Source organism: Penicillium expansum, assembly GCF_000769745.1.
Source record: "Penicillium expansum strain MD-8 chromosome Unknown contig46, whole genome shotgun sequence".
In the NCBI taxonomy this organism is placed as follows: Eukaryota; Fungi; Ascomycota; class Eurotiomycetes; order Eurotiales; family Aspergillaceae; genus Penicillium; species Penicillium expansum.
In genome coordinates, this window is record NW_015971183.1 from 277079 (window position 1) to 302455 (window position 25377).

Here is a 25377-nt window from a genome sequence, read left to right on the forward strand (position 1 = left end):
AATCTTTCGATCAGTGGGGGGTGTCTCGATTCGGATTTTGAATGGATTTTGACACTCCAAAGACTTTCCTAACACACCCCCTGAGATCATGTGGCGACAGTCCCTCTTGGAATACGGAAAAACAATCAACTCTGTTGCTTTTCGCCCGTGCTGGCGATCCGCGGGGCCATTTTTTTCCCCTTCCGAACCCGCTCCTTTTACTGGTCACTACTTCCCACTCAACGCCACGCATCATGCAAGACCCTGGCACTTGGCCGAAACCAGAAGTACATCTCCGTACTCCGTCCATTGTATGTTGTAGATACGTCTCTACCGTTTGGGTAGTTGCCAGAAATAACGCGCCAAGCCCGGGTGTTTTGATCCTCACTGTTTGAAAATTCGTAGAACCCGTATGATGGTGTGAGAATGAGACAAGATGCTACCCCGTATGGGGCTTCTGATTGTGCGCGGGAGAGGGACGATCATTTGTCACACCTGTGCCTCCACTGCAGACGCGGCCCAGGTTGGAGTTGGAGAGATGCGAGACATTCTCTCATCCTCTTTCTCGCTTTCCTGCTTACATGGTAGCACAAGTTTCAACACATGCCCCACGTCTCCCGAAGCTGTCGCTGGAGCGCGTGAGTTGGCCAGCCGTGGAGTTTATCGGTTTGGATAAGGACCTGGATCAAATGGTCCTGTTCATGTGGGTCCGTGAAGCGATCGCCGCCTGTGATCCTGATCAGCCTCATATATACTTATAACATATTCACACTTTTCGCCGCTTACAGAGATGGATTGCCATGCACCCGACAACCATGGCTGGCGGCACAGAGGCATTAGACAATGAAGCGCCGCAGACTTTCCAAACCCCGCTGCGGATATGATCCTGAACCTCCTGTTAGTCTCAGCTTGAGGGACTAATGTAGATTGGAAAGTAACTCAAACACTTACATCAGCCTCCTGAATCAGACGCCGGCGAAGAGGTCCAACCGTAGGCAGAGTTGGGTCATGCACGGAAAGCAGAATCTGGGCAAGATCGATATATTGATTGCCGATTGCTATTTCTCAATCAATTAGCCTCGGTTCATATCCTAAATAGCATTCGGGATACGCCGCTTCTTGGAATATCACCCGATACGTACCATGCCAGGGACACCCGTAACGAATGTCGGGGAATTTAGTTCCCACCTCCCCGTCCTCACCCACAAAATAAGGGTCGAAAGTGTCTGGCCGAGTCTCACTCCATTGCTGATTATGCACCTTAAGGTCTGCATGCACAGCCGCCGAGCGAGGTCCCTCCCCGAAACAAAACACCAAAACGTGGGCACAATGAGTGATTGCTTGATTTGCCCATGCGCAATCACCTGCACCAGGGCCCAGCGAGTTAAAGTGTGAATTCAAGTCCAAGGATCTCAGCTCAATGTCTGGAGTTTGGTGGAGGCTGAGAGAATTGTAAATCTCCTGGCGCAAGCCACTCCAGTAGACAGCCTGTCGTAGACTTGAGGTTGTGGTAATCATTGATGGGGACCGTATGAAAGCCTTTGTCCCGAAGGAGTGGCCTCGAATATCGGACCCAGCGAGTGGGACTATTATCATTGTCAGCAGGTTTCAAGATGCACGTGGAAATGAGACCACTTCTAACCATCAAACTCTTCCAGCAAACGTAGAATTACAGTCGCAGCCAGCAAATCATCGTCCATTGTAACACCGTGATCATTCAGCGCAGGGATCAACTTTTCCAGACATGCTTGGTAATAGCGGTCTGATACAAAAGGGTCAAAAGCCGTTGTGCGATTCAAATGACGAGCTGACATGGCCAGTATCGCATTGAACAAAGTCTCACATCGGCGTGCTCTGTAAGGGATATGGATGGCAAAATGCTGCTGCCGGTCCGTGCAATCGAACTTGATATCGTACAGTCAGACTACCGCTTGTCATTTGGAACAAATAATTATTACTTACGAAAGGTGCAACTTTGTCCACAAAATGTTGCAACAAACGCGCCTCTTCGGGATCTCTCAAGGGCCATGGCCGCTGATTTGATCGTTCAGGCGTGCCCACCACCGGGAATGTTGGCGAAACAGCACTACTGCTCGTATTTACTTGGTGGTTTGAGAGACCATACTGCGGCAACGGGGCGGTATATGAGGACCCGGGAGACAGCCTTTCCGGTATAGGATTTGACTCAGCATAACTATGCAAACTTCCGGCAGGCGACAGCACATTGGTTGCCGTCTGGGTCGAGTTATCCACTTGGTCGCTTCCGCTTTCGAGTACAAAGTCAACTAGCAACGGTCTGGTGTCAGATTAGATCTCAGGGGAATTGGGTACAGAATCCAACCTCTAGGTGGTGGCCGAAGCCAAACTTGGTTGCTGGGAAACTTGGTGCGCACCGCCCGACCCTTTGCCTGTCGAAATTTGGTTTCCTTTTTACCTCGAGTGCATTCGCGGCCTGTCCGCATGCATCGGCTGCATTGTGGCAAGATCCCGTCGCCTATGACAGTCAGAGGAGAGCTGGTTCTGGGGGGAATACGCAGTGTTACATTTATGGTGAAGTACACGGCATGGATCACTGAATATAGTCAGATATCAGCACTAAAAGCCACTAGAATCATTTAGGCCGTTGCTTACCAGCATTGGGGGTTCTTCGCACCAGGCATGGCGGAGATGTTGATTTTCTTCATCACTTCCGTCGGGGAAGTTCCCCACTGCGGGGAATTTAATCCGGTGCCACAATATACGAAGTGGCGATGATATCGTTACTCTCGGCGACTATCTGATGACTATCTGTTCTAGGGCGATAATATATTAAAAGAAACAGCATTTCTCGAAAATGTACGTACCGGATCATGTTTCTGTATGAACATGCAGCAAGGCCGTAATTGACCCACTCGGGTTCACATTCTTGTCTTTTCCCATTTAGTTCCAAGGCTGGGGGTCTTTGCCTATCTGTGATGCAGATTTGTAGGCCTGAAGTTACCTAAGGGATCCAAGCTCAAATGTTCGGTTCTATATATCACTGCGATTGCATTCGGAGCTTAGCTTCAGAAGGCTAAAGCCATGAGACAAAGATCTCCCTCGCTAAACATAAAACCTCCCATCAAACCCTACACCTATCCACAGGAATCACCCTCCTCAACGCATCATCATGCCGCTTAAAGACATCCCCAAACTTGCTAACATCCTCCGCCCCCATCTCCCGCCTCTTCGACGCCGCATGCGAATAATTCTTCCCCGTCCTCACCCTCGCAGAACCCAAAAGCAAATCTAGCACCGCCATGGCAGGGCTCCCCTTGTTCTTGACAGCATCATACACGCTCATCGCCGCGTTGCCAACAATATCAACAACAATCGCGGCCTCAACCACCCAAGCTAGCCCCGCAATCTCACCGACGATCTCCCCGGCAAAGGGCATAACGACCAGAATAGCGGTAAGAATCTTCATGATTAGCTCTGTCTCCTCGTATTTCTTTTCTTCCATGCCGAGCTGTTTGACCTGCTCCATTGACTCGACTGCCTGCGCCAGCATAAATACAGGAAGTGAGACAGCCTCGGCTGCGTCGTCGAAGTCCCCGTCCCAAAAGCCAAACATCATCTCCGTCCAGGTCGTTGCAATGTCCAGCTCCAACTGGTCGAATCTGCCGTTGCTTTTGCTTAGAATATCCTTGGGATTCACGAAAGTCATGTTATCCGCTGGATGCGGGTAATCTTCCAACACAACCATACCATCCCGACACGTATCTGGGTGCAGAGGGATCTTAGGCGGACAAGGTTTCGTAATATCCCAGTCCTCAAAACTAATCCAGTCTTTCTGGATCCCGCGCTCGGCTGCGTCATTCCAGAATCCCTCCTCGTCATTAAAGTCGTAGTCGACGTGGTAAGACATCACGAGGGATCCAACAGGGCAGGTCTGCGGGTCATGGTGCTCGTCATCGCGAAGCGTGCAGTCGAAGTATTTATTGCCAGGCCCTTTGTTGCCATAGGAGACAAAGCTCCAGATTTGCTCCGGGACGACCCGGTGCATATACTTGACGTAGTAATTGAACCAGTAGTCGTAGTCGTTGTCGACGGCTGTGTAGTTTGCTTTGGTGCTCTTCAGGAGTTTGAGGAGGACTTGCATAGTGTGAATACCGGTGCAGCCGCTGGGAATTGTGGAGAGGGAGTTCTCGAGATCGGTCATTGTGTTGAATGTTAGTGACAGGTCGCATGCTTCGGAGTCTGCGAGGGCGTCTGTTAGGCATTGGGGGTCTTCAGAGTCATCGTTGCACATGACGACCTCGTTGGGGCGGTAACTTTTGCAGGCGGTCTCGGGGCAGTAGCTGCGTGAGCAGGCAAAGCTGCAGAGGCCCGAGTCGTCGCCTTCTAGTGTCCATTCACCATCGTAGTCTAAATCCTGAGCAGGCGGAGGGACCAATGTCCCGGTCGAGGTGCAGGTGCAGTGCTTGATCGGGCAGAATCCAAAGTCGCATGCATACTGGCAAAGGCCAATAAAGTTATCGTTCCCCGTGCCAGAAGTGCAGGCTGATGGGAGGAAAGGCGACACCGTGGGCTCGGTCAGGGCAACCTCAGTTGTCCCGCATGCGCTGGGCGGGCAATGGCCATAATTACAGGCAAAGTCACAGAGACCAATATAGCTAGACCCCTCACCGGCAATTGGGTACCCTTTCACCCCCGTTGGCTCTGGGAGCTTCTTCGGCGGTCCGAGCTCCAGGCAGACACAGGCGCCAGTAGGACAGTATCCGTAGCTGCAGGTAAACTCGCAAAGGCCCTTGAAGTTGCCCTTTGCCGTGCCCCTGATACATTGCTGCTTGTCGACAGCGAGCATTGGCGACACAGCTTGAGCCAGCTTCGGGCCTGTGGCACTCCCCACCACGCGTTCCAGTTGGTGTAGCCGTCCGGACAACTCGTGGTAATATCCGTCCCAGTAAACGACGCAATCGTATTCCCGGAGCGCGAGATGGTGATCTTGACAGCCCCGCGATTACCGCCGTAAGCCACGCTCCCATGATAAACACCCACACCACCGCTGGGTTTGTTTTCCCATTTCGCGGGGAGTGCCACTCCACCCACCATCACAGATATACTAGCATCGGAGGCCAAAACCGCGGAGAAGACAATGATATCCTGCGCAACTTCCGCAGGGTCAAACTCAATCTGAAACTGCTGGGCCGTGTTGCCGGATGTCCCGCCACTATTGCAAGCCGCGGCCGGGTTCGGACGGTACCAGCCAACTACCAGTTCTTCCGAGATCGATGCCTTGCCCTTTTTGTACGTGTCGATCCAGTATGGCAGGAGCTTGCGCCAGGCATCGTGTGGCATCCCGGTTATGTAGTCGTAGGGGGCTTTTCCGACCTCAAAGGCCTTGTAGTCGCCCTTTGGCAATGGACCGATGTAGTGTGACTCTCCGAAGTCGTTCCAGCTGATGATCTGGACCAGGTCCGGCTGCACAACCATGACCTCTTCCCAGCGATCTCTCCACAGGTTGTCTCCTGGTTTGTTTACCATATATCAGCAAGGAAATCCCATCACACAATGGACCAAAACAGACAAGAGTTAGAGATATTACTTACCGCGCCAGAGCCAATTCTTGTTATACCCAGGTAAATTAGTATAAAACCACGGCGAAACGGGCATCATATAAGGCTTCCCATCATCCCTCTCCAAATAATCCAAATACGATGCATCAACATAAGTATCCATATCCGTATTTCCCCAAGGCCAAGCTGCCCAGTTGAACAACCCATCCGCTGTTTTGAGTGCCAGCGCATCCTTAGCGCCCAGGGACGACCAATCCGGCATAAAGAAACAGTCGACTGCGGCCTTGATCTCCACCCAGTCCACCGCATTCGCCGAACCCTCAAAAGTTGAGACCAGCGGTTTGCCTCGGAATTAGTAGAACGCGTCATATGACACCCAGTAACGGAGTGTTTGAATGACGGTATCCTTGGTAAAGGGACCGTTACCGGCGTAGTCAAATGAGAAAACGAATTTGAAGCCTACTTTGTTGGCGGCAATGACGGCCTTGAGGATTGCTACGTCGTAGGGCACGCCGGATCCAAAGTTGAGTGCGAAGCCGTCGATGTGGGCTGCGCGGGCGAGGTTTATTTCGTCTTCCCAGGCTCCTAGGTCCCAGTCTTTGGCATTTTACGAGCTATGAAGGAGTTAGCTTGATCGAGCAGATATTATGTGGACAGCGTAGTTTAGGGATAGTGGATGGGTTTTAGATGGCGAGAAGAGTCGCAGCGTAGTTCCATCAGGCAGAGGTAGGGGTACTACCAGCAATATCGCAAATATCACAAATGTAGGCAGGCTTACCATAAAGTGCGCAAAAACAGCCTTGGGCTCCTTCGCTCTGGTGACAAGTACATTACTTGTCGAGTGAGAAGATCGGTGCTCAAGGGACAGGCCATGGTGATGATGGCGCCTAAGGGACGGACTGTGAACGTGATGGCTTCGACGATCCGTGTAGGCTGAAGATTTTGTAGCATTGCCGAGAAAAGCCCATTGTCCTGATAGAATACTTGCCAGATCCTCCAAGGTTGTATATGAACGAATCTTGGGGGACCAAGTGCCGTTTAGACGTGCGAATGCCTGAATAACATTGTGGTTAAAGGTCCGATTCTCGTAAGTGGACGAGTAGGTGTCTGGAACTGCCACTGGGGAAAGGCCAAGGGTGTTTATAATAAGGAATGGTAATATTAGAAGTGAGTGTAGAGGCTTCATTGTGGCGAACCTCAGAACCGTGAGTTTTGTGGTTAGGGAATGGAGCGTCTGTTAAGCAGATATAGGTGGGAGTTGGACAAAACAGAGATGAAAGAGAGTGAGGGAATGGTGACTAGACATTCGGTACAGAGAAGTGAGGTACTGAGGGAGTGTATATAAGTACTCTCACTACTGGCGCCCATTCCTATCATAGAAAAGCTCCGCAAAGCCCCTGGTACTGTCTAGGATGTTCCGGTGAGCTGAAAAATTCACCATATCCACTACGACTCTAAGGCTTCTTCAATATCAGTCTTTGTTATGTGATAATGGGTTTGAACGTAGCAGACTGATCAATATTATGATAGGAACCTCGGGCCCTCTCTAGCGCTTGTAGCCACCATACATAGCGAGTTCGCGACATCTATCTGAAATCGACGGTCTTTTGCTTATGATGGAAGCTCTTTCATACTGGATTTCATAGCAACCCTTGGCATTGCATGGCCCACTCCCTAAGCCCGTAGTATGAGACTAGGTCGATATCAAATTTCCAGCCGAGAAGGTCCGACAGCTGTTTCTAAGTCTCTATATCTCTAGGTTTGACCTAAGCTTAGCTGGCTTGGTATTATCTTGGCATTGATCATCGTGCCCTCTATCTCTACAGTAGTTCGAAACGTTTTTTTTACTATTATCCACTTTTCTGGTGTATGTTACCAGCTAGTTCTTCGAACAGAAGAGTGTACTCCGTATTTCATTCAGAATACTACCTAAATACAGAGAGGAAAGAGAAAGGAAGAAAGGATTGGTGGGTCAGAAGCCCTTTGTGGGTCGCGCTCCTTATGAACACACCAAACACCACCTCTTAAGAAACGAAGCAAACGTCCTAAAAAGGAAGTAGCCCCAAGGCTGTTTCAAGCGGCAGAATCTGGACTCTAGTTATAGGTTTCCGCAGAGCCTATGGATAAAACCAAAAGCGCTTCAGGGGTGTTTTTTTTGGCCTTTGGTGCAATATTTGAATCGCTTAAAAGGTGTAGAATGATAGAGCTTTAAATATATACATTATAGTTTAAATATAAAGAAAGTAGTGTGTTTAGGAGGTTCAATAAATTATAGAGGTTCATTAGAAATAGTAGTTGTATAGTTTATGACGATTATATATCCTCCTGTTTAAAATACTAATCTTAATACTTTTCTCATTTTCTCACTTTCCACGAGTCGGATTTACAGTCAACCCCCGTTCAAATGAACTCCACTTCTTTGTAAACCCCAGTTACTCCGTACTTTGGAAAAATTTACGCTCCCGGATATTTTTGCCATAGTAAAGAGTGCCAAGGCTGCCTAATTAGGTAGAACTCCCCCTGTTTGACGAACTTTGCTTTACAAAGTTGCTTTTTACTACATAATTTAGGCCTACCGTCCACATGTTTCGTTAATTCCATTGGCTTAACTTTTTATCCTGCCCTTTTCTGCCGGTTTTAAACATTCCTCAAATGAGATTATATAATGCAAGAAATGGCATAACTAACTATTACATAGCTAAAAAAAAATGCCAAGACTCCCCTTAAATTTGTAAGAATTTCCTCTCCGACAATCCTTACATTTTAACGGGGTTTGACTGTATGTTGTAGCTTTAGATTAATATAATAAGTGGATATAATAAGTGGAAGCTAAGATATAGTAACTACTCCGTACAACATATAGCATTGCTGATGCCAAGGCGGTTATGAACGCCAAGACTAAAAAATTATATATGGGCTTTCATAAGGGCCCATTGGGGGCCAATAATCTATCGTGGGCCGGGGATTAGGCTTTGCGGAAGCCTGGATAATTCATACGAGGTCTAGTAACAACGGGGTATAATTACGAGATCCTTCTAGTCTATGAACTACGTATTCTCTGGTTAGGAACGACTAATAGAGAACATTGAATAGCTCACTCTTTAAGCCCCTAGTGCGAGACCAGGTCGATATCAAATTTCCGGCCGAGAATTTCCGACAGCTGTTCCAAGTCTCCATAGACCTAAGCTTAGTTGGCTTCGAAGTTCCAAGGTTGTTATCATCTTGGCATTGGTCATCGCACCCTCTACGGTGTAGCTCTACAATACTTCGTAGTTCGGAATGGTTTGTTTAGTATTCTCCACTTTTCTAGTCTAGATAAAATCCCTGCTAGGCACTGTTTGGTAGGCTAACTTACTAGTTAGTACTACTAACTTAGTAGTTACACGCAATGTAACGTCCAACGGATGAAGACCTTAAGAGGCAATGCGGAGACCCTGCTAGTCCAGGAACTCTCTCTTGGCTAGTCAATATAAGGTTCAGGAACAACTAACCAGCGAGCACAAGTGCGGGTATCTAGCCGAAGCCTGAGTGGGTTTCAACCGGGAGATATTCGGAGCTGATGAGTCTATACTGTACATGGCTTCACCGGTGACTGTAATGTTGGTTTCTCGATGAACGATGACAAATGAGCGATATCTGTAGTAATGAAAGTCACTTGTACTAAAGCGGGCCACCAGAGGAAGGTCTTGAGTAGAAAGGGGAGGAAACCTACGAGGCGGTAGTCGGTAGTTTAGTTTCAGTTTCGTAGAGTAGAGTAGTATATAATTTGGTCGTCGCCCGAGGCAGGCAGCCAAGTGAGCACCAAGCATACCTATCTCATACTTCCTCATTCTCTCTCATCCATTGACAACCCCGCCGTCTGTCGTCGATTGTTCCGTTACCATGAAACGACTGCCATTTCTTCTACTCTGCATGCTGTTCCAGCTGCTAGCCGGAACCGTCGAAGCGCTCAACGGGGCCGCCGGAGCAGAAACCACCTTTTTCTATCAAGCCTATCTGCTGGAATTGGAGCATGTCACAGACCTAACCCGTCGTGGGATTGCCCCTGGGTGCCCTATATTAGAGGGAAAGACGAAGTGCAGCTTTGCCGAATTTGTGGATTACATTAGCACGGATGAAGCTAGGGAGCTCAACGGAGCAAACCGGCTCTAGTTCCAGGAAATCTTCAACAATGCTGGAAACACGCCCCTTGTCGATACATCCAGGAAACTCCGAGAAGCAGGCTTTTACGCCCATTACGATCAAGAAAGACTCTATCCGAAAGAAAAGAACACTCCATCCGTGGCTGTCGCCATCCGGGGAATGAGAGGAATCGCGACGGCTACCAAGAAGAAAGATCATCAGGACCAAAAGCGAAAAATGATCGAGGCATTGGAGTTGGAGGGAGAATTGCGGCGGGCGGACAACATGAAATTTTTCATCCCTAAGCTGGAGCAAACAGCGGGGGTGAAGTTGGAAACGAAGCCAGCAACGACGTCCGATGGGGTGGAATATACTACGTACGACGTGGATGCAACGGCGGAAAAGAACAAGGGCGTCAAGGATCTGGCGCAGAAAATCAACACGGCAGCGGAGGCACTGCGTAAGGCGAAGAGAAATGCCAATGGGGACCTGAAATTCGTGATCCATCAGGGGATCATTCGAGAGGCAAATGAGTCGCTCATCGAACTGAAGAAAAAGTGCCCTTAGGGTCTGGAATTTCCAAGGGTCCACAATTACTTAATTTCTTCTAGTACTAGCCGTACTCCGTACAATTTTCTCATATCTTTTGCTAGATTAGCGGCAAGAGATAGTGGAAACGGAAATTTGTATATGGATACTACTGGGGTTTATACATAGATACATAGATTGGTGGCGGTTGATCTGTTTGGTGGATATTTTGTATTGTGGGACTGCCTAGGGTGGGATTGATGGTAAGACGGCTACCATGTTATTTTTATAAATACCGAAGTTTCTTCCTTCTTCATTCCTGTAACTCACCATTTCACTGAACAATGGCCGAGATCATTCAGACTCGTTTGGATAATAAGACAGCACTAAAAGTCCCCGGTCTCCATGATCTTCCCATCAATGCGTTACTCCCCCACGATCAATTCGCCACAGGGACAAATAAATGGGATGCTCACATTCTCACGGCCAAATAACTGGCCATCCTAGATCTAATCAACACCATCACCGACCGACCGGATTGGCACCGTGCCATCTTTGACAAGCAAGTTATCGCTCAATGGCGAGAAGACGCTGTTGCATCGTCGTCGTTGACCAATGACAAAACGTGGGACTGGTGCTTGAAAGAGTTGCAAGACAAGGCTCGACAGTTCGACCGAGACGGTCGCTTGATCGTCCTTAACACGAGTAGCGGTGTCTGTAAATCCGATACGGCAATCTCTTCCGGTCTAAAGTCACAGCTGTCAAATTCTTTCGATCTGTTATCTCATCAAGCCATTCAGCAGAAGTCAGAGTCAGCTGTGGTGAATCTCGTCGACCCATCTTTGTTTCCTCTTGTCTATAGCAGAACGAAAGTCCTGACCGGAGGACAACCGTGCGGAATGGACGAGAATTCCTGGTCGTCACGTAGTAAAGAGTGCCCGATCGTTTCGGAACACCCACAACTAGTGAAAGGGAGCTTAGCCTGGTCATCGAGCTTCGGTCGGTACATTTGGTCCTCGAAATTTCAATGGCTGCCATGTGAAGTGGAATTTACTGGTCCTCCTGGGTCTACGGATGTTCGGATTTCGTCTTATATCAACAATCTTCATCCGACGAACCGCGAGATGTACTCCGCGATCGAGGCCGTGATCTCCGGCAGCATCAAGCAGTGGAACGAGATTTTGGTTCGCAACAAGTGGAGAGCGATCAACCTTTTCCACAGGAATTTGAACTCCTATTCTCGTGGGCCCATACGAATCCGCACTTACGGAGTCGAGTGGAAAGCCCAGTTCCCCGAATGGGCAAAAAGATTACCCTACCAGGAAGACGAGGGCAAACTCTCGGTGGAGGAATATGAAGCCATGTGTGCTCAAGTGGAGGCGTACCTTCAGGAACCTGAATCCAAGGACAAGGTATACTGGGATCGGGTTAGAACGCAAAGGATCCCGGAGGATTGGAAGACCCGCTGGGGGCTGCTTCGCACAGCTTTGACCAAGTATGCATGCACATTCGTCTTTGAGCACTCGGACCCAGGAACCGCGTACTCGTACGAGGACTGGAAAGCAGGGAGGACCGGGAAATCAATCGTTGGCCCGGCGCACTTCGATCACGTTTGCCGTCCGGATTTTGAACTGCATAAATTCTTTTACGCAAACCCTTGGTTGACACCCTACGAATGGATGTATCAGCCAAAGGAAGAGGACCCCGACGATCACCAGTTCTACACGCTTGCATTGCAGGATGAGTTTCGGGAACAGGGTCTCCAGATTGTCGTCCAGATCCACAGCATCGAGCTAGGCCCTGAGACGCCATCCTTCCCCGGCGAGGAGTGGCACACCGAAGGAAATGCAAACGAACGTATAGTTGCCAACGCCATCTACGCGCTTGATTCGGACAACATATCCGAGCCGCAAATTAAATTCCGGCAGAGGTGTGGACGAGGGGGCCGTACCTGGGTCTACGACCGAATCGGCGCCGATGATTCGGACTACGAGGAAAGTGATTTCGCAGGGGATGAGGCTTCAAATGAGAGAGATGGCCTAATCCTCAAACATAACCTATGGGACGTCAAGTATATAGGAAGGCTTTACGGATTCGAGGACCTTCAGTATGCTCCAGCCTGGCAACAGCTCGGGGAGGTGAAGATACCTCCGGGCCGCCTGATCTCCTTCCCCAACGCCTTCCAGCACCAAATGGGCCCATTGCAGCTTCAGGACAATACCAAGCCCGGTCACTGCCGTTTTCTCACTTTGTCTCTTGTCGATCCGACCTACCGGCTTTGCTCTACGCGGAACGTTCCACCCCAGCAGCCTGGTTGGATCAAAGGCGATGGGGCTGAGTCTGCAACGCCAATTAATCTGGGGGAGGCCCTCGAGCTGAGAGAGGAACTGGTCAAAGAGCACGCCAAGAAGGATGAGGGTGTCTTTCGGCTTGCTTCAACTATCTCGTTTTCTGGATTTTCGTGAGCGTACGGGGTAACCAGCTATAATATACACACCTCCTAAACTCTGAAATGTCGACATCTCATGCCTGCTCTCGCTACCCAGAAGTCAACGATACAGGTCTGAATATCTTTGTACCAACAGAGAAGCTTCTGGTCATAATATGTGTACATAACCAAGTTACTATTTGGGATTAAATGATCTTTATTAGACAGTTCCAGCCTGTTGTATACGCCGATACATGCATGTCTATATTTATCTATACAGTTTTTGAGAAAGGCACCAACGTGCTGCTTTCAAGGTTTAAAGCCCATACATGAGCTGACATTCTCAAATAATGCCAGTACTCAAAGAATAAGCCCAAGCAAATAAACCAAAATCAAAATCCCAAAACCCACTAACCATTAACCATTCTCCTGAAGGAGATAATGAAAGTGGAGCAAATGACAACCATCTACCGCTCCGCATGAACGGCTTCGTGTTTCTCGCCTACACTCTCATAAAGATCATCTCAACCCACCCGAGACCCCTGTATATATTCAGCTTCACTTTTGTGCTGATATTAATTTATATCGGAGTTCAACGAACAATAAGACAGTGTACCCCTTGCAGATATCCCATAGATCATCTTTGTTTGAAACCCAAAACTTCTTTACAAATCAACACCTTGCTGAAGTGGTAACACATGCGTTTCTAGAGGCTGAGCTGAGATTGGAATGCAAGAAAACAACAAATATGCAAGGATCGGATTCACCCACAATTGCAGGATCTTTGATTAATTCCAAAATGCGCACCGGCCAAAGTCCTCTAGATTAATCTCAAGCCGTCTGAGCACAACTTTATTCCAAACCTTTATTGCACGCTATATGGCACGTTTTCTTGGCCTTCGGGGCAGTCGCCTCAACCATGTAGCGCTCCTTGCCGTGGTTATGCCTGCAATGATGTCAATGGGCTATAATCAAGGATTACTAGGCGGAGTTCTCACCCTGCCCTGGTTTGAGGCCCAATTTCCTCAAATCAATGTGAGCAATGCCCAACCTTCAGAAAAGCACTACAAATCGACTTTGCAAGGTACTGTGGTAGCCTTGTATGCAGCAGGTGGTTTCTTGGGAGCCATCGCCTGCATTGGGCTGGGTGATGTGCTTGGGCGTCGGCGAACTATCATACTCGCTTCAGTGATACAAATGATCGGGGCTTTCCTGATGGCTAGTTCCTTTCCCTTTGCCCAGCTTGTGGTATCACGAGTTATCCTAGGTCTGGGCACTGGTGGCCAACTAGCCACTGTGCCTATCTGGCAATCGGAGATATCACCGGCTAGCAAGCGTGGTGCGCATGTTGGGACCACGGGCATCTTCGCCGCTCTAGGTCTTACGCTGGCATTGCTCGTCGATCTTGGGATGTCATATGCCCCCAACAGTGCAAGCTGGCGTGTTCCAGTTGGACTGCCTATCATACTTTGCATAATTGTGATTGTATTTACTTCACATATGCCCGAGTCACCCCGTTGGCTGGTCCAGCAGGGTCAAGTGTCTGCTGCTCGTGAGGTATTGGCAGCCTTGAGGGACACTGAAATTGATAGTGAGATTGTTAAGAAGGAGATACTCGACGTGGAATCCTCGTTAGCTATCGCTGGTAAAGGGTCTCTACGCCAGATCTTCCAGATGGGTCATCAAAGAATCTTTCATCGCGCATCTCTTGCGACTGGAGGATTGGTCTTGTTACAACTGACAGGTGTCAACTCTATCACGTTCTACAGTACGTACTCTATTCTTTCCATTCCATAAAATGTCCTTCGCTCACAGATCCACCAGGTACGACGATTTTCCAAACCAACCTTCACCTTGACTCGACAATATCAAGGATTTTAGCTGTAATTTATCAGTTATCCGGTGTCTTGGGTGGCATTGTCTGCGTGTTCAGTATAGAGGGGCTTGGTCGTCGTTTCTTATGGTTGTCAAGTGCAACGGCCAACACAATTGCCATGGTCCTTGTGGCTGCACTTAGTTCTCAGTCGACAAACACCATTGCCATGCACGCCGCTGTGGTCTTTATGTTTATCTTCCATTTCAGCATGATTGTCGGTTTTGGTGGGATACCGTTTCTCTACGCATCCGAAGTGGCACCTCTCAGTCTGCGTACCACTATCAACGGTATCGGGTCTAGTATATATTGGGCTCTGAGCGTTTTGATTGCCGAGGTCACACCAATTGCCTTCAATGCTATCGGATGGAAATACTTTCTCATCTTTGCCTGTCTGAACTGCGCGATGATACCGGTTGTTTATCTCTTTTTCCCCGAAACCGCAGGCCTGTCGCTGGAAGATGTAGATGAGGTTTTTATTATGTCTAAAGGTTGGTTAGACCCTGTTCGTGTGGCTAAGCAATTGCCCAAGAAATTAAATGGTCGCCAGCCTGAGGGGGATTGTCCTTTGGAGAACAACAACAATGGAGAGCCGAAGGTTTGAGATTATAAATACTTATTTGTGGCAATACTATGGAGGATCGCACAATGTTTTCGGGAGTGAACTATATTGAAAATGCCCACACAACCTCGACAGAGGCATAACACATCGCCAACACAGTTGAGCCACATAGAAGAAACAAATCATAGAAGAAACCATGAGAAACCACAGACTAGACACAAGTCTCGACTCTAAAATTTGGAGTTGGGGACACCTTTCAAAAAGTCCTCCGGCATGCCCCTTTCCGCGAAAGTCGCGAGCGTTCTCGCGGCTCGGACACCTCTTAAGAGTTTGCAGTCTTGTAGCAATCGATAGTCTTTTTCAAATCCAGTTTGGTGAAGGACTCCTCGTAATCATCAAGATCATCCGGCGACAATCCGACGATAGCTACATCGCCCCCCACAGTTGAAGCCTTTCAAGGTTGGAACCATGGAAAGTTCCAAGGTTACGAGATTGTAAGTTTAGATTATACTTCCAAGGTCTTAAGCTCCGCAAAATTAACATGCATTCACTTTGTACTTTGTACTTTGTAAAATTCATTTCGCGGTAATAAGTGAATAATAATCGTTAATATAAAATAAATCAAAAGTAAACAATAAAATAATAAAGCAATATCCTTGTCTGCCATGTCCGCCAAGCACACGTTGGTATGGGCTGACCGCCATTCTGCCCCGCGGATACCCCTCCGATGTGTAGATGTGCTGTGCAGATGTGCAGCACGGTTCAACCGAGGGCTCGTGGCCTGATGTATACACTAAGGCTATCCTATGTGGCCAATTGCGATTTCAATTGACATGCAATGCTCATGTTGGACTGTCAATCTAGACATCACAAAATACAAAGCTCTTGACTCGAGATACGTCACCGGAATTCGTATTCGGCAACGAAAACTATGGGTGGCCAGGCACCAGAGAAACCCGTGGAAGCTAGAAGCGGAGCCCCGGTAATTGACACAAAAAAAGGAGAATTATGAATTGGATGTGCTAAATTGCTGATCACAATGCATTAGCCGACCTGAGGAGGTTACTACTCCGTACAGGTTAGTACATGGAGGACTCCGTACTCCGTACAAAGGAGTGCTATACTATGCAGGAACACCGAAAAGATGTGCGGTATCGGCTCATTGAGAATAGACGGTGAGATATTTACAATAATATAACTAATAATGAGAGTAATACGGTTAATACGATTAATAAATTTAATATGCCAACAAATATTGGAAAGCTCGAAGCTAAAGAAAGGGAAAAAACAAAAAAAAAGGGGGAGAAGCCGGGGGACTGGGGACCGGTGGACCAGAGGCCCCGGAGACAGGCGGAGACACATAAAGTCGCCCTCCTGCCACTTCCCCTTCCTCTCTTCTTCTTCTTCTCTATCCTCAATCCTCATTATTCTTGCCCGTTTATTTTAGGTTCGTATAAACCTTGTCAGCAGGTCAGATCACTTCTCGTCGAGACAGTGGTCACATACAACCGCCACAATTTTCGCGACAAGTCTTAACTCGTGAGTTCCTCTACCTGCCTCTAGAAGAAGGCAACCATGATCTTAAAGTGCAATTGCTAACTCCTCCCCAGCCGGCACCACCCGTTCAACGGCCGACGCTCATCCAACCGTGGAGGAGCATCGGATTGCGCACCCTTTATCCGTTAAAGCTACGCTATCACACACACTTCCATCAATTCGCCTATTCATCCCGCTGTGAACGCAATGGCTCCTCACGCTAGCTCGGATGCTGCCAATGGCGCGCTGAACGGGTCGGTTCGCCAAGAATCTTCCTTGTTTACTGTCCAATCCCCCAATGTCGTCTACACCGATGACGAAATCAAGTCGAAGTACGCCTATCAGACTACTGAGATCACCCGCACCGCGGACAACAAGTTGGTTGCCACTCCCAAGGCCACCAACTACAACTTCAAGGTCAACCGCAAGGTTGGCAAGGTCGGCATGATGCTGGTCGGTTGGGGTGGAAACAACGGTTCCACCGTGACTGCTGGTATCTTGGCCAACCGTCGTAACCTCTCTTGGGAGACCCGCGATGGCAAGCAGACCTCCAACTACTACGGTTCTATCGTCATGAGCTCCACTGTCAAGTTGGGCTCCGATGCTAAGACCGGCGAGGAGATCAACATCCCCTTCCACGACCTGCTCCCCATGGTCCACCCTAACGATCTGACCATTGGCGGTTGGGATATCAGCAGCCTGAACCTCGCCGAGTCTATGGACCGTGCTCAGGTGCTGGAACCCACCCTCAAGAACCAGGTCCGTAAGGAGATGGCCGAAATGAAGCCGCTGCCTAGTATCTACTACCCTGACTTCATCGCTGCCAACCAAGAGGACCGTGCCGATAACCTCATCGAGGGTGACAAGGCTTGCTGGGCTCACGTCGAGCAGATCCAGAAGGATATTCGCGACTTCAAGGCCCAGAACGGCTTGGATAAGGTGGTCATCATGTGGACTGCCAACACTGAGCGGTATGCCGACATCATCCCCGGTGTCAACGACACTGCCGACAACCTGATCAACTCGATCAAGGCCGGTCACCTTGAGGTTGCTCCTTCCACCGTGTTCGCCGTGGCCGCTATCCTCGAGGACACTCCGTTCATCAACGGCTCGCCCCAGAACACCTTTGTCCCCGGTGCCCTTCAGTTGGCCGAGCAGCGTCGTGCTTTCATTGGCGGTGATGACTTCAAGTCTGGCCAGACCAAGATGAAGTCCGCGCTCGTTGACTTCCTGATCAACGCTGGTATCAAGCTTACCTCCATTGCCAGCTACAACCACTTGGGCAACAACGACGGCAAGAACCTGAGCTCCCAGAAGCAGTTCCGCTCCAAGGAGATCTCCAAGTCCAACGTTGTGGACGACATGGTCGCGGCTAACCACATCCTCTACGAGAAGGATGAGCACCCCGACCACACTGTTGTCATCAAGTACATGCCTGCTGTTGGTGACAACAAGCGTGCTCTGGATGAGTACTACGCCGAGATCTTCATGGGTGGCCACCAGACTATCAGCTTGTTCAACATCTGTGAGGACTCGCTTCTGGCCTCCCCTCTGATCATCGACCTGGTTGTGCTCGCCGAGATGATGACCCGTATTAGCTGGCAGTCTGACAGCGAGGGTGACGACTACAAGGGCTTCCACAGCGTGTTGAGCATTCTCAGCTACATGCTCAAGGCTCCCCTGACCCCTCCCGGTACCCCCGTCGTCAACGCCCTGGGTAAGCAGCGCTCCGCTCTTATCAACATCTTCCGTGCCTGCGTTGGTCTCCAGCCTGAGTCGGAGATGACCCTTGAGCACAAGCTGTTCTAGAAGACATTGTCAATGCTTCCCTAGTTTGATCATCTTTACGCGCCAACTATAGTCACTCGTTTAACAATACAAGCTTAAATTGCTCCAACCATACTTTCTATTCATAAAGCCGTAAATTTATGTAAGTATATTCTCATTCTTTAAACATATTCATATATCTATTCATTGGTCCGGCCAAGCTCAGAGTAAGCATTCAAAGCCAACTGCCCACCAAGGTGCGCATACAAGATATTTCCCCCCTTGATCTCCCCACGACGAATCATATCCATCATACCTGCAAAGCTCTTGCCTTCATAGACGGGATCAGTGATGAACGCCTCCATCTTCGCCGCATATTCAATCGCATCCCAAGTCTGACGATCAGGAATACCATAGATACCAGCATGGTACCGCTCATCAAGGATAACATCCTCCTCAGTGATATCATCCTCAGTAAGTCCAATCTTCGCCGCGGTATTCTTCGCAATGCGCAAAACCTGCGCCTTCGTCGCCTCAACAGTGGCAGAAGCATCAATCCCAATAATCTTCCTCTTCGCATCCTCAGGATACAACTTCTCCAACAACTTAAACCCAGCAATCATACCCGCAAAGGTCGACCCAGTAACAGCACAAACAAGCACCGTATCAAAGAAAACCCCCATCTCCGCCTCCTGCTGCCGGACCTCAAACGCCCACCGCGCAAACCCAAGTCCACCAAGCGGATGATCCGACGCACCAGCAGGGATATAGTACGGCTTTTCACCCGCCGCCTTTGTCTCCTCAACAACAGCCTGCGCGGTATTCTTATGCTCGATACCGAATCCAGACGGGTCGAGGCGCACGTCCGCGCCCATCAGTCGCGATAGCTGGATATTACCCGTGCTCTCATAGCCGGGATCGGTCCATTCCACCCAGTGCTCCTGCACGAGACGGGCTTTCAGTCCGGAGCGCGCGGCGACGGCGGCGACTTGGCGCGTGTGGTTGCTCTGCACGCCGCCGATGGATACGAGGGTCGTGCAGCCCTGTGCCTGGGCGTCGGCGAGCAGGTACTCGAGTTTGCGGGTCTTGTTGCCGCCGTAGGCGAAGGCGGAGTTTAGGTCATCGCGTTTGGCGTAGATGGTTACGTGTGGGTGGGGGTTGTTGTTGGCGAGATCGGCAGTTATGCGGGGGAGGGGGTGGATTGGTGAGGGGCCTAACAGGAGGGGGGTTCGGGGGATTGTGGAGAAGGGGGCTGGTAGGGGGACCGGGTTTGGGTCGGTCACTTTTGGGGATGCCATGGTGTCTTGGAGATGTATAGAGTGTCGAGGTGGTTTGGTTGTGGTGGTTTGGTGGAGAGAGGCTTGCTCTCAAGTATATGACAAGTCAAGTAAATGTTATAGACTGAATGTAAAGAAGATTTGAAACAAGTTGATCTAATAAACCATGATCATCGTGGACTATATACCCCCTCCTAGGTATCGCCGCGGGCATCGCCGCGGCGAACGGAGTTGGGGTACGATAACGAAGGCTGCCCCTCCAAGACCCATAGGCACCTTAATCACGCTATTTGCAGGCAATATACCACCTATCATAGGCCGCCAGCGACGTTATTCCGAAATTCAACCGAGATTAGCTTCTTTATCAGTAGCTCGTTGGTGCGGGCATGGTGGGGGTTTCGGACTCTCGCCGGCAGGAGTATAAACTGCGCGGTATCTGTGATTCTCTTCCGCGGTGATTGATATGATTGAAGAGGCCATGTTTCATGCTTGGAAGTTGGGGATCTATACAACAAGACAGGAGGATGGAAGAAGATATCAGACATCAACAGCCGCGGGCTCTAGGCCCTGAGGCCTTTGAATGCTATAATTAAGTGGCTTGTATCAGTTCTAGGGCTATCAATTGATCTACGGCGGTGTTGAAAATCGGTTCATCGTTCAATTTCTGTACAATTTAACAATTCTATGCAGTCTTTGGAAACAAAACGTATTGGAAAGATATCAGTGTTTACATATGTACGTACCGGATAATGCCTGGCACTCGAAGCCTTTCCCTTTCCGTTTTAGTGCTCACCTCTTGCCGCTTTTTGGTCACTGAGTAAAACTGAGCACGTCCCTGAGTGCCCTGACTTTATCACGGGCAATTATGTTGTATATAATTAACTGATCTGTTCATTGAGCATCACCTGATCATCCCGTGAGCACCATGATTTGATCACTGAGTTAGACAGGGGCAGTGCAAGATGTATTTCCTTTTCCCTCAACACGATGCTAATCATAGAAACTGATCTTTTGTGGAAAAACTTTCAGGAACAGAATACCAAGTACTAGTCGTATCTAGGTATAGTTGAGAATAATTGAACGTCTAATTATACTAATAAATACTTTGTCTAGTATTCATCAGAAGAGATGTATTAAAGATACAACAAGAGATACAGAAAACGAATAGTTCCACCATAGTCAAGGAGTGATTTCCTCATAAAAATCTCTAGTCCATATAAGCAGGTCCTTTTTGTTCGATCCTAGCCTCAGACATCCTCTAGCTTGAAGTAGCACTTTTATCCTTGGCTGCTAGTTGCCTCTTATGCGCCCAGCCCAAATAAAATAGCCGGGCAAAGTACAGGACTAAAATCATATCTATGCACTTTGACGCTGTGCTACGGTACGACCGGCAAGTGTCGTTACCGCATTTCATAAACAGACGGCATATCAGATATTCGAATAGATATGGTGATGAAATGAGAGTGATCATATACCTAGATGTATGAGACAAGTAGGCAATCTAGTATGAGGGTTGTGTAGAAATCTTACAGCCTAAGGAACGCTTCGTCATAAAAGCCAATCTTGACGAAAAAGCGCTCCAGAGTTGGTAAATCACGACGGTTGACGTTTGGTGCTTTTTGGGCCGATGCCACGGAGTGAGCGGAGGGGTTTTTGGGGTCCATTCTGAGCCCCAGGGACTTAGTAGACTAGAGAAGTTGGAGAAGTTTTGGTGAATTAGGGTGTTTTTTAGAATGTGGAAAGGAACTTGAAAGGAGACTGATTAGGAGGTTGGGTTGCCTCTAGTGGATTGGGATTTAGGCCGAACGTGGTAAAGCTAGCCCGATATAGTAATTCGCAGGTCCGATCTCATCGACGTTGAGAGTGATATCTTGAATTTGAGCACCTGCATATCACTAGACAAGAAGCCCGTTGAAGAAATTTTGAGATTGTAAATTGTGCATTTCTCCTTTGTACGGCATACGATGCCCCGAGGTGATGCCTGATTCAGCCATTTTTGACCCAATTTTTAAGCTGAAAAAAGATTAAATACTGGAATTATCAATACAGAGTAGTGAAACACATTCGCCTAGCTATGTGTAGAGTAAGGCTTTGGGTCACTAAATGCTTCAAAGGGCATCACTGGCCAGCCAACAATCTCAATCTTCATATCAGTCTGCTATATGTGTCCGAACCCTTCATGATTCAGATTGCTTTCACCGAAGCCAAGGGCTCGCCAAAGCTTGATGCGAAATATAAAACAGTCAGTCCCAAACTCGTCGAGGATATACCAGTGATCATCTGCATCAGAGCCCGCAGTTAATGTGTTTGTCTGCGGGTTCTCCGCTGCGTAGTCCGGACTAGAAATGTCATCCAATTCGTCAGGCAACTCGTCCGATTCATCATGCATGTCGTCATCCTCTGGCAAACTTCCACGCAGGTTCTCATCCCCAGTGTACAATCCCATACAATAGATATCTGCCGTGCATGGGAGAGTCTGGAGCTTTGGGATTACTCTTCACCACTTGATGACAAAATCATGCATTTGGTCTGACTACATTAGTATCCTTGGTTAATCGAACCAGACGCTTCTGAAGCACATGGGTTTCAAGCTGGACAGTGGACGGGCTTGATGCATCAGCAAAGGAGAAAGGAACAATCGAGCCTCCGGCAAGTTCAAAGAAACGAGACGCGGACACTAATGCGCGAGATCAGAAAGCCTTGCACCATTCATCCGATACCTGAGGGTCAGGTTTCGACCGGACCTTAGGCCTAAAGTTGGGCTTTGTGGAAGTCTAGTAGAAAAAAGGTTTTATATATATGAATAATTATATAAAGTCTTAACTAGTAGTTTTGATATATATTATTAAGTTAATGTATTATTATACTTTAGAAACCAAAGAGCTATTAAGAACTTAGAAAATATAAGAACTATAATATCCTAGGTTACGGGTTAGTCGAGTCTACCTATTGGGTTTGCGGGTGGGTTGCGGGTTGGAATCTCTTACCCATTCTCTGGTTTTGGCGTAGACTAATCTGAGCATGATCACTGATCTGAGCCTATGCTGACATCTACTCAGTGAGCCTGAGCCTGAGCACCCTCATAAAAGCGGCGGCAGCTCAAATAGGAAAGCCCCACCCGCCACGGAAAATCCGGTACGTATAGCTGCATGGGTACACATCTCACCCTCAAGGTCCTGCGGGGCTGAGGACCTTGATGACAACCTCAGCCCTACAAAGGATCATGCCCCCCATGAATTGTAATGTGAGGAAGAGAAATTTAAATCCAAGAAATAATTAAAGTCATATTTCACATCAGTTATTTTTTATCGACTAGCAAATATTGCATTTATTGCATGTCGACAACACAACGAACACAGTCACCCTCCTTCATTGTTTCGAAGGCGGTGTTGATGCCATCCAGCGACTGGCGGTGAGTGATAAACTCGTCCACCTTGAGCTCGCCGTTGAGGTAATCGTCGACTAGGCCAGGCAGCTGTGTGCGGCCCTTGATGCCACCGAAGGCACATCCCTTCCAGACACGACCAGTAACGAGTTGGAATGCTGTGACATGCGTTAGATAAGGAAAATATACATTGGGGAGTGAAAAACAATGGGGGAACTTACGGCGAGTGGCAATCTCCTGACCAGCAGCAGCGACACCGATGACAATGCTCTCACCCCAACCCTTGTGGCAAGCCTCGAGGGCAGCGCGCATGACACCAACGTTACCAGTGCAGTCGAAGGTGTAGTCACAGCCACCATCGGTCATCTCAATGAGGTGCTCCTGGATGGTCTTGCCGGAGAGCTTGGTGGGGTTAACGAAGTGGGTGGCGCCGAACTTGCGAGCCCAGGCCTCTTTGCCATCGTTGACATCGACAGCGATGATCTTACCGGCCTTGTTCTTGACCGCACCCTGCACGACCGAGAGACCAACACAACCGACACCGAAGACAGCGACGTTGGAGCCTTCCTCGACCTTGGCAGTCACGACAGCAGCACCGTAACCGGTGGTGATACCGCAACCGAGCAGACAGGATCGATCGGTGGGGATCTTAGGAGTGACAGCGACGACCGAGATATCGGCAACGACGGTGTACTGTGAGAAGGTGGAGGTGCCCATGAAGTGCAGGAGGTCCTTGCCGCGGGCCTTGAAGCGGGAGGTGCCATCGGGCATAACACCCCTACCCTGGGTAGCACGGATCTTACCACAAAGGTTAGTCTTGCCAGACTTGCAGAACTTGCACTCGCGGCATTCAGGGGTGCTACAATTGTCAGTGGACTGTCGCGCCGAGATCGGAGCCGGGAACGTACTAGAGAGCGACGACGTAGTCGCCGACCTTAACGGAGGTCACGCCCTCGCCGATGGACTCGACAATACCGGCACCCTCGTGACCGAGGACAACGGGGAAAGCACCCTCGGGATCCTTGCCGGAAAGAGTGTAGGCATCTGAGACATGTCAATAATTGTGGTCTTGATAGATCGGGTTTTCCTCGGCATTTTGTTTTGTTTTCCGTGCAGAGGGCGGGGCTGATGGCGGGGCTCACCGGTATGGCAGACACCAGTGTGGTGAATTTTAATGCGCACCTCACCAGCCTTAGGGGGAGCGACCTCAATGTCCTCAACGGACAGAGGCGCGCCGGCCTCCCAGGCGATGGCAGCCTGTCAATTGTTCAGCACTATTCATGACTCATAGATGCGAACTGTGCTGGGCGACGTCATATGTGCGGGGCGGTCGGATCGAGCTTACCTTGCAAGTGATTGTCTGTAGATTTCCGAGTCAGCGAGGTTCTTCAGTTTAAAAAGAAGAAGAGTAATTTACCTGTCCTACTGTGCTAGCCATTGTGTATGTTGATCTCTAAACTAGAACAATGTTAGCAAGTTCAAAAGTGCCAAGGAAAAAAAATTACTCACACCAAGAATACGATGGTAGAAGAAGAAGAGAAGGGGAAAATGACGGGCTTTTGAAGGGTGGGGGGTGGATCCGGGTATGAGGGGAAAGATAAAGCATCAACTTCAGAGTTGGAGATCCGGAACAGCTTATAACTCCCCTCATATGATTCCAAGATTCTCCCCACTTGGAGAAATACAGTCCGTAAGATAAGCCACTTCCCGTTCGAATAGAAATATACGTGATCGGGAATGCTCCCGAGCTCCGCGGGGAAGATCTTGTAGGGGTATACATACCCTATTTGTCTAAGTGCACTATATATACAATTTAAGTATTATATATAGTCCTAGAGGCATACTTTACTATATTGTAGGTGGATTCCCTACTTGCATCGTTATTGTCTCATATTTTGATCCTAAGACTAATGTTATGACAAAATCAGCATAAAAACAGCATATCGCCGACCTCGGAAAACCTCATTAGTCGCGGAATAGTCGTTATACCCACCGTCCGGCAACTCACTGCAATGATAATGGGAGGTATAGTGTTGAATCGCAAGCAAACTAACTAGAAAAAACAACGGCAGCAAATATCCGACAGACCTAACTCCGAGTCTGTACGCCAAAAACCTCCTCTTCCCAAAAAGGAAAACGAACGCGCCCTCGGGGTTCACGACCGCTAAGTTGCTTGATCACAGCAAGGGATAGATATCGAGCTTATGAAGAGAAAGATAACTTAAGCTAAGCTCTATTTTGCGAACCAGTTCAGCGTACATCGTCACATCTCATTTCCTTGATTTGGTTAAGTCTTTTGTATTTTGAGCCCCGGGAGAGGAGGTAGATATCTCCCGTGCTAGTCACTATGGTACACGGAAAGGAGCCGATCCTGTCTGCTTCC

At 48.8% G+C, this 25377-nt stretch overlaps 7 protein-coding genes across 7 annotated transcripts; 3 read left to right on the forward strand and 4 right to left on the reverse strand.

Annotated features, from left to right (window-relative positions):
- Positions 1-575: 575 nt before the first annotated feature.
- On the reverse strand, positions 576-6702 carry PEX2_016600 (glycoside hydrolase family 71 protein; the record flags this gene model as incomplete). The annotated part of the gene is made up of 14 exons (XM_016738936.1): positions 576-706; positions 766-874; positions 931-1037; positions 1122-1565; positions 1622-1883; positions 1942-2275; positions 2373-2473; positions 2539-2551; positions 2611-2687; positions 3110-4772; positions 4850-5468; positions 5550-5861; positions 5943-6101; positions 6417-6702. The coding sequence occupies 14 exons, from the start codon at positions 6700-6702 to the stop codon at positions 576-578; spliced, it is 4617 nt and encodes a 1538-aa protein (XP_016602453.1).
- Positions 6703-9398: 2696 nt separating this feature from the next.
- PEX2_016610 (DUF4246 domain-containing protein) lies at positions 9399-12631 on the forward strand (the record flags this gene model as incomplete). The annotated part of the gene is made up of 3 exons (XM_016738937.1): positions 9399-9611; positions 9669-10098; positions 10674-12631. The coding sequence occupies 3 exons, from the start codon at positions 9399-9401 to the stop codon at positions 12629-12631; spliced, it is 2601 nt and encodes an 866-aa protein (XP_016602454.1).
- Positions 12632-13791: 1160 nt separating this feature from the next.
- PEX2_016620 (Major facilitator superfamily domain, general substrate transporter) lies at positions 13792-15071 on the forward strand (the record flags this gene model as incomplete). Its single annotated transcript, XM_016738938.1, has 2 exons — positions 13792-14362; positions 14410-15071. The coding sequence occupies 2 exons, from the start codon at positions 13792-13794 to the stop codon at positions 15069-15071; spliced, it is 1233 nt and encodes a 410-aa protein (XP_016602455.1).
- A 1701-nt stretch (positions 15072-16772) lies between these two features.
- Positions 16773-18374, forward strand: PEX2_016630 (inositol-3-phosphate synthase INO1; the record flags this gene model as incomplete). The annotated part of the gene is made up of 1 exon (XM_016738939.1): positions 16773-18374. The coding sequence occupies one exon, from the start codon at positions 16773-16775 to the stop codon at positions 18372-18374; it is 1602 nt and encodes a 533-aa protein (XP_016602456.1).
- Positions 18375-18532: 158 nt separating this feature from the next.
- Positions 18533-19630, reverse strand: PEX2_016640 (putative 1-aminocyclopropane-1-carboxylate deaminase; the record flags this gene model as incomplete). Its single annotated transcript, XM_016738940.1, has 1 exon — positions 18533-19630. One exon carries the CDS (start codon positions 19628-19630, stop codon positions 18533-18535), a length of 1098 nt encoding a protein of 365 aa, XP_016602457.1.
- Positions 19631-21767: 2137 nt separating this feature from the next.
- On the reverse strand, positions 21768-21998 carry PEX2_016650 (uncharacterized protein; the record flags this gene model as incomplete). Its single annotated transcript, XM_016738941.1, has 1 exon — positions 21768-21998. One exon carries the CDS (start codon positions 21996-21998, stop codon positions 21768-21770), a length of 231 nt encoding a protein of 76 aa, XP_016602458.1.
- Positions 21999-22937: 939 nt separating this feature from the next.
- On the reverse strand, positions 22938-24432 carry PEX2_016660 (bifunctional alcohol dehydrogenase/S-(hydroxymethyl)glutathione dehydrogenase; the record flags this gene model as incomplete). Its single annotated transcript, XM_016738942.1, has 6 exons — positions 22938-23152; positions 23216-23853; positions 23903-24038; positions 24137-24251; positions 24340-24354; positions 24412-24432. 6 exons carry the CDS (start codon positions 24430-24432, stop codon positions 22938-22940), a joined length of 1140 nt encoding a protein of 379 aa, XP_016602459.1.
- Positions 24433-25377: the final 945 nt, after the last annotated feature.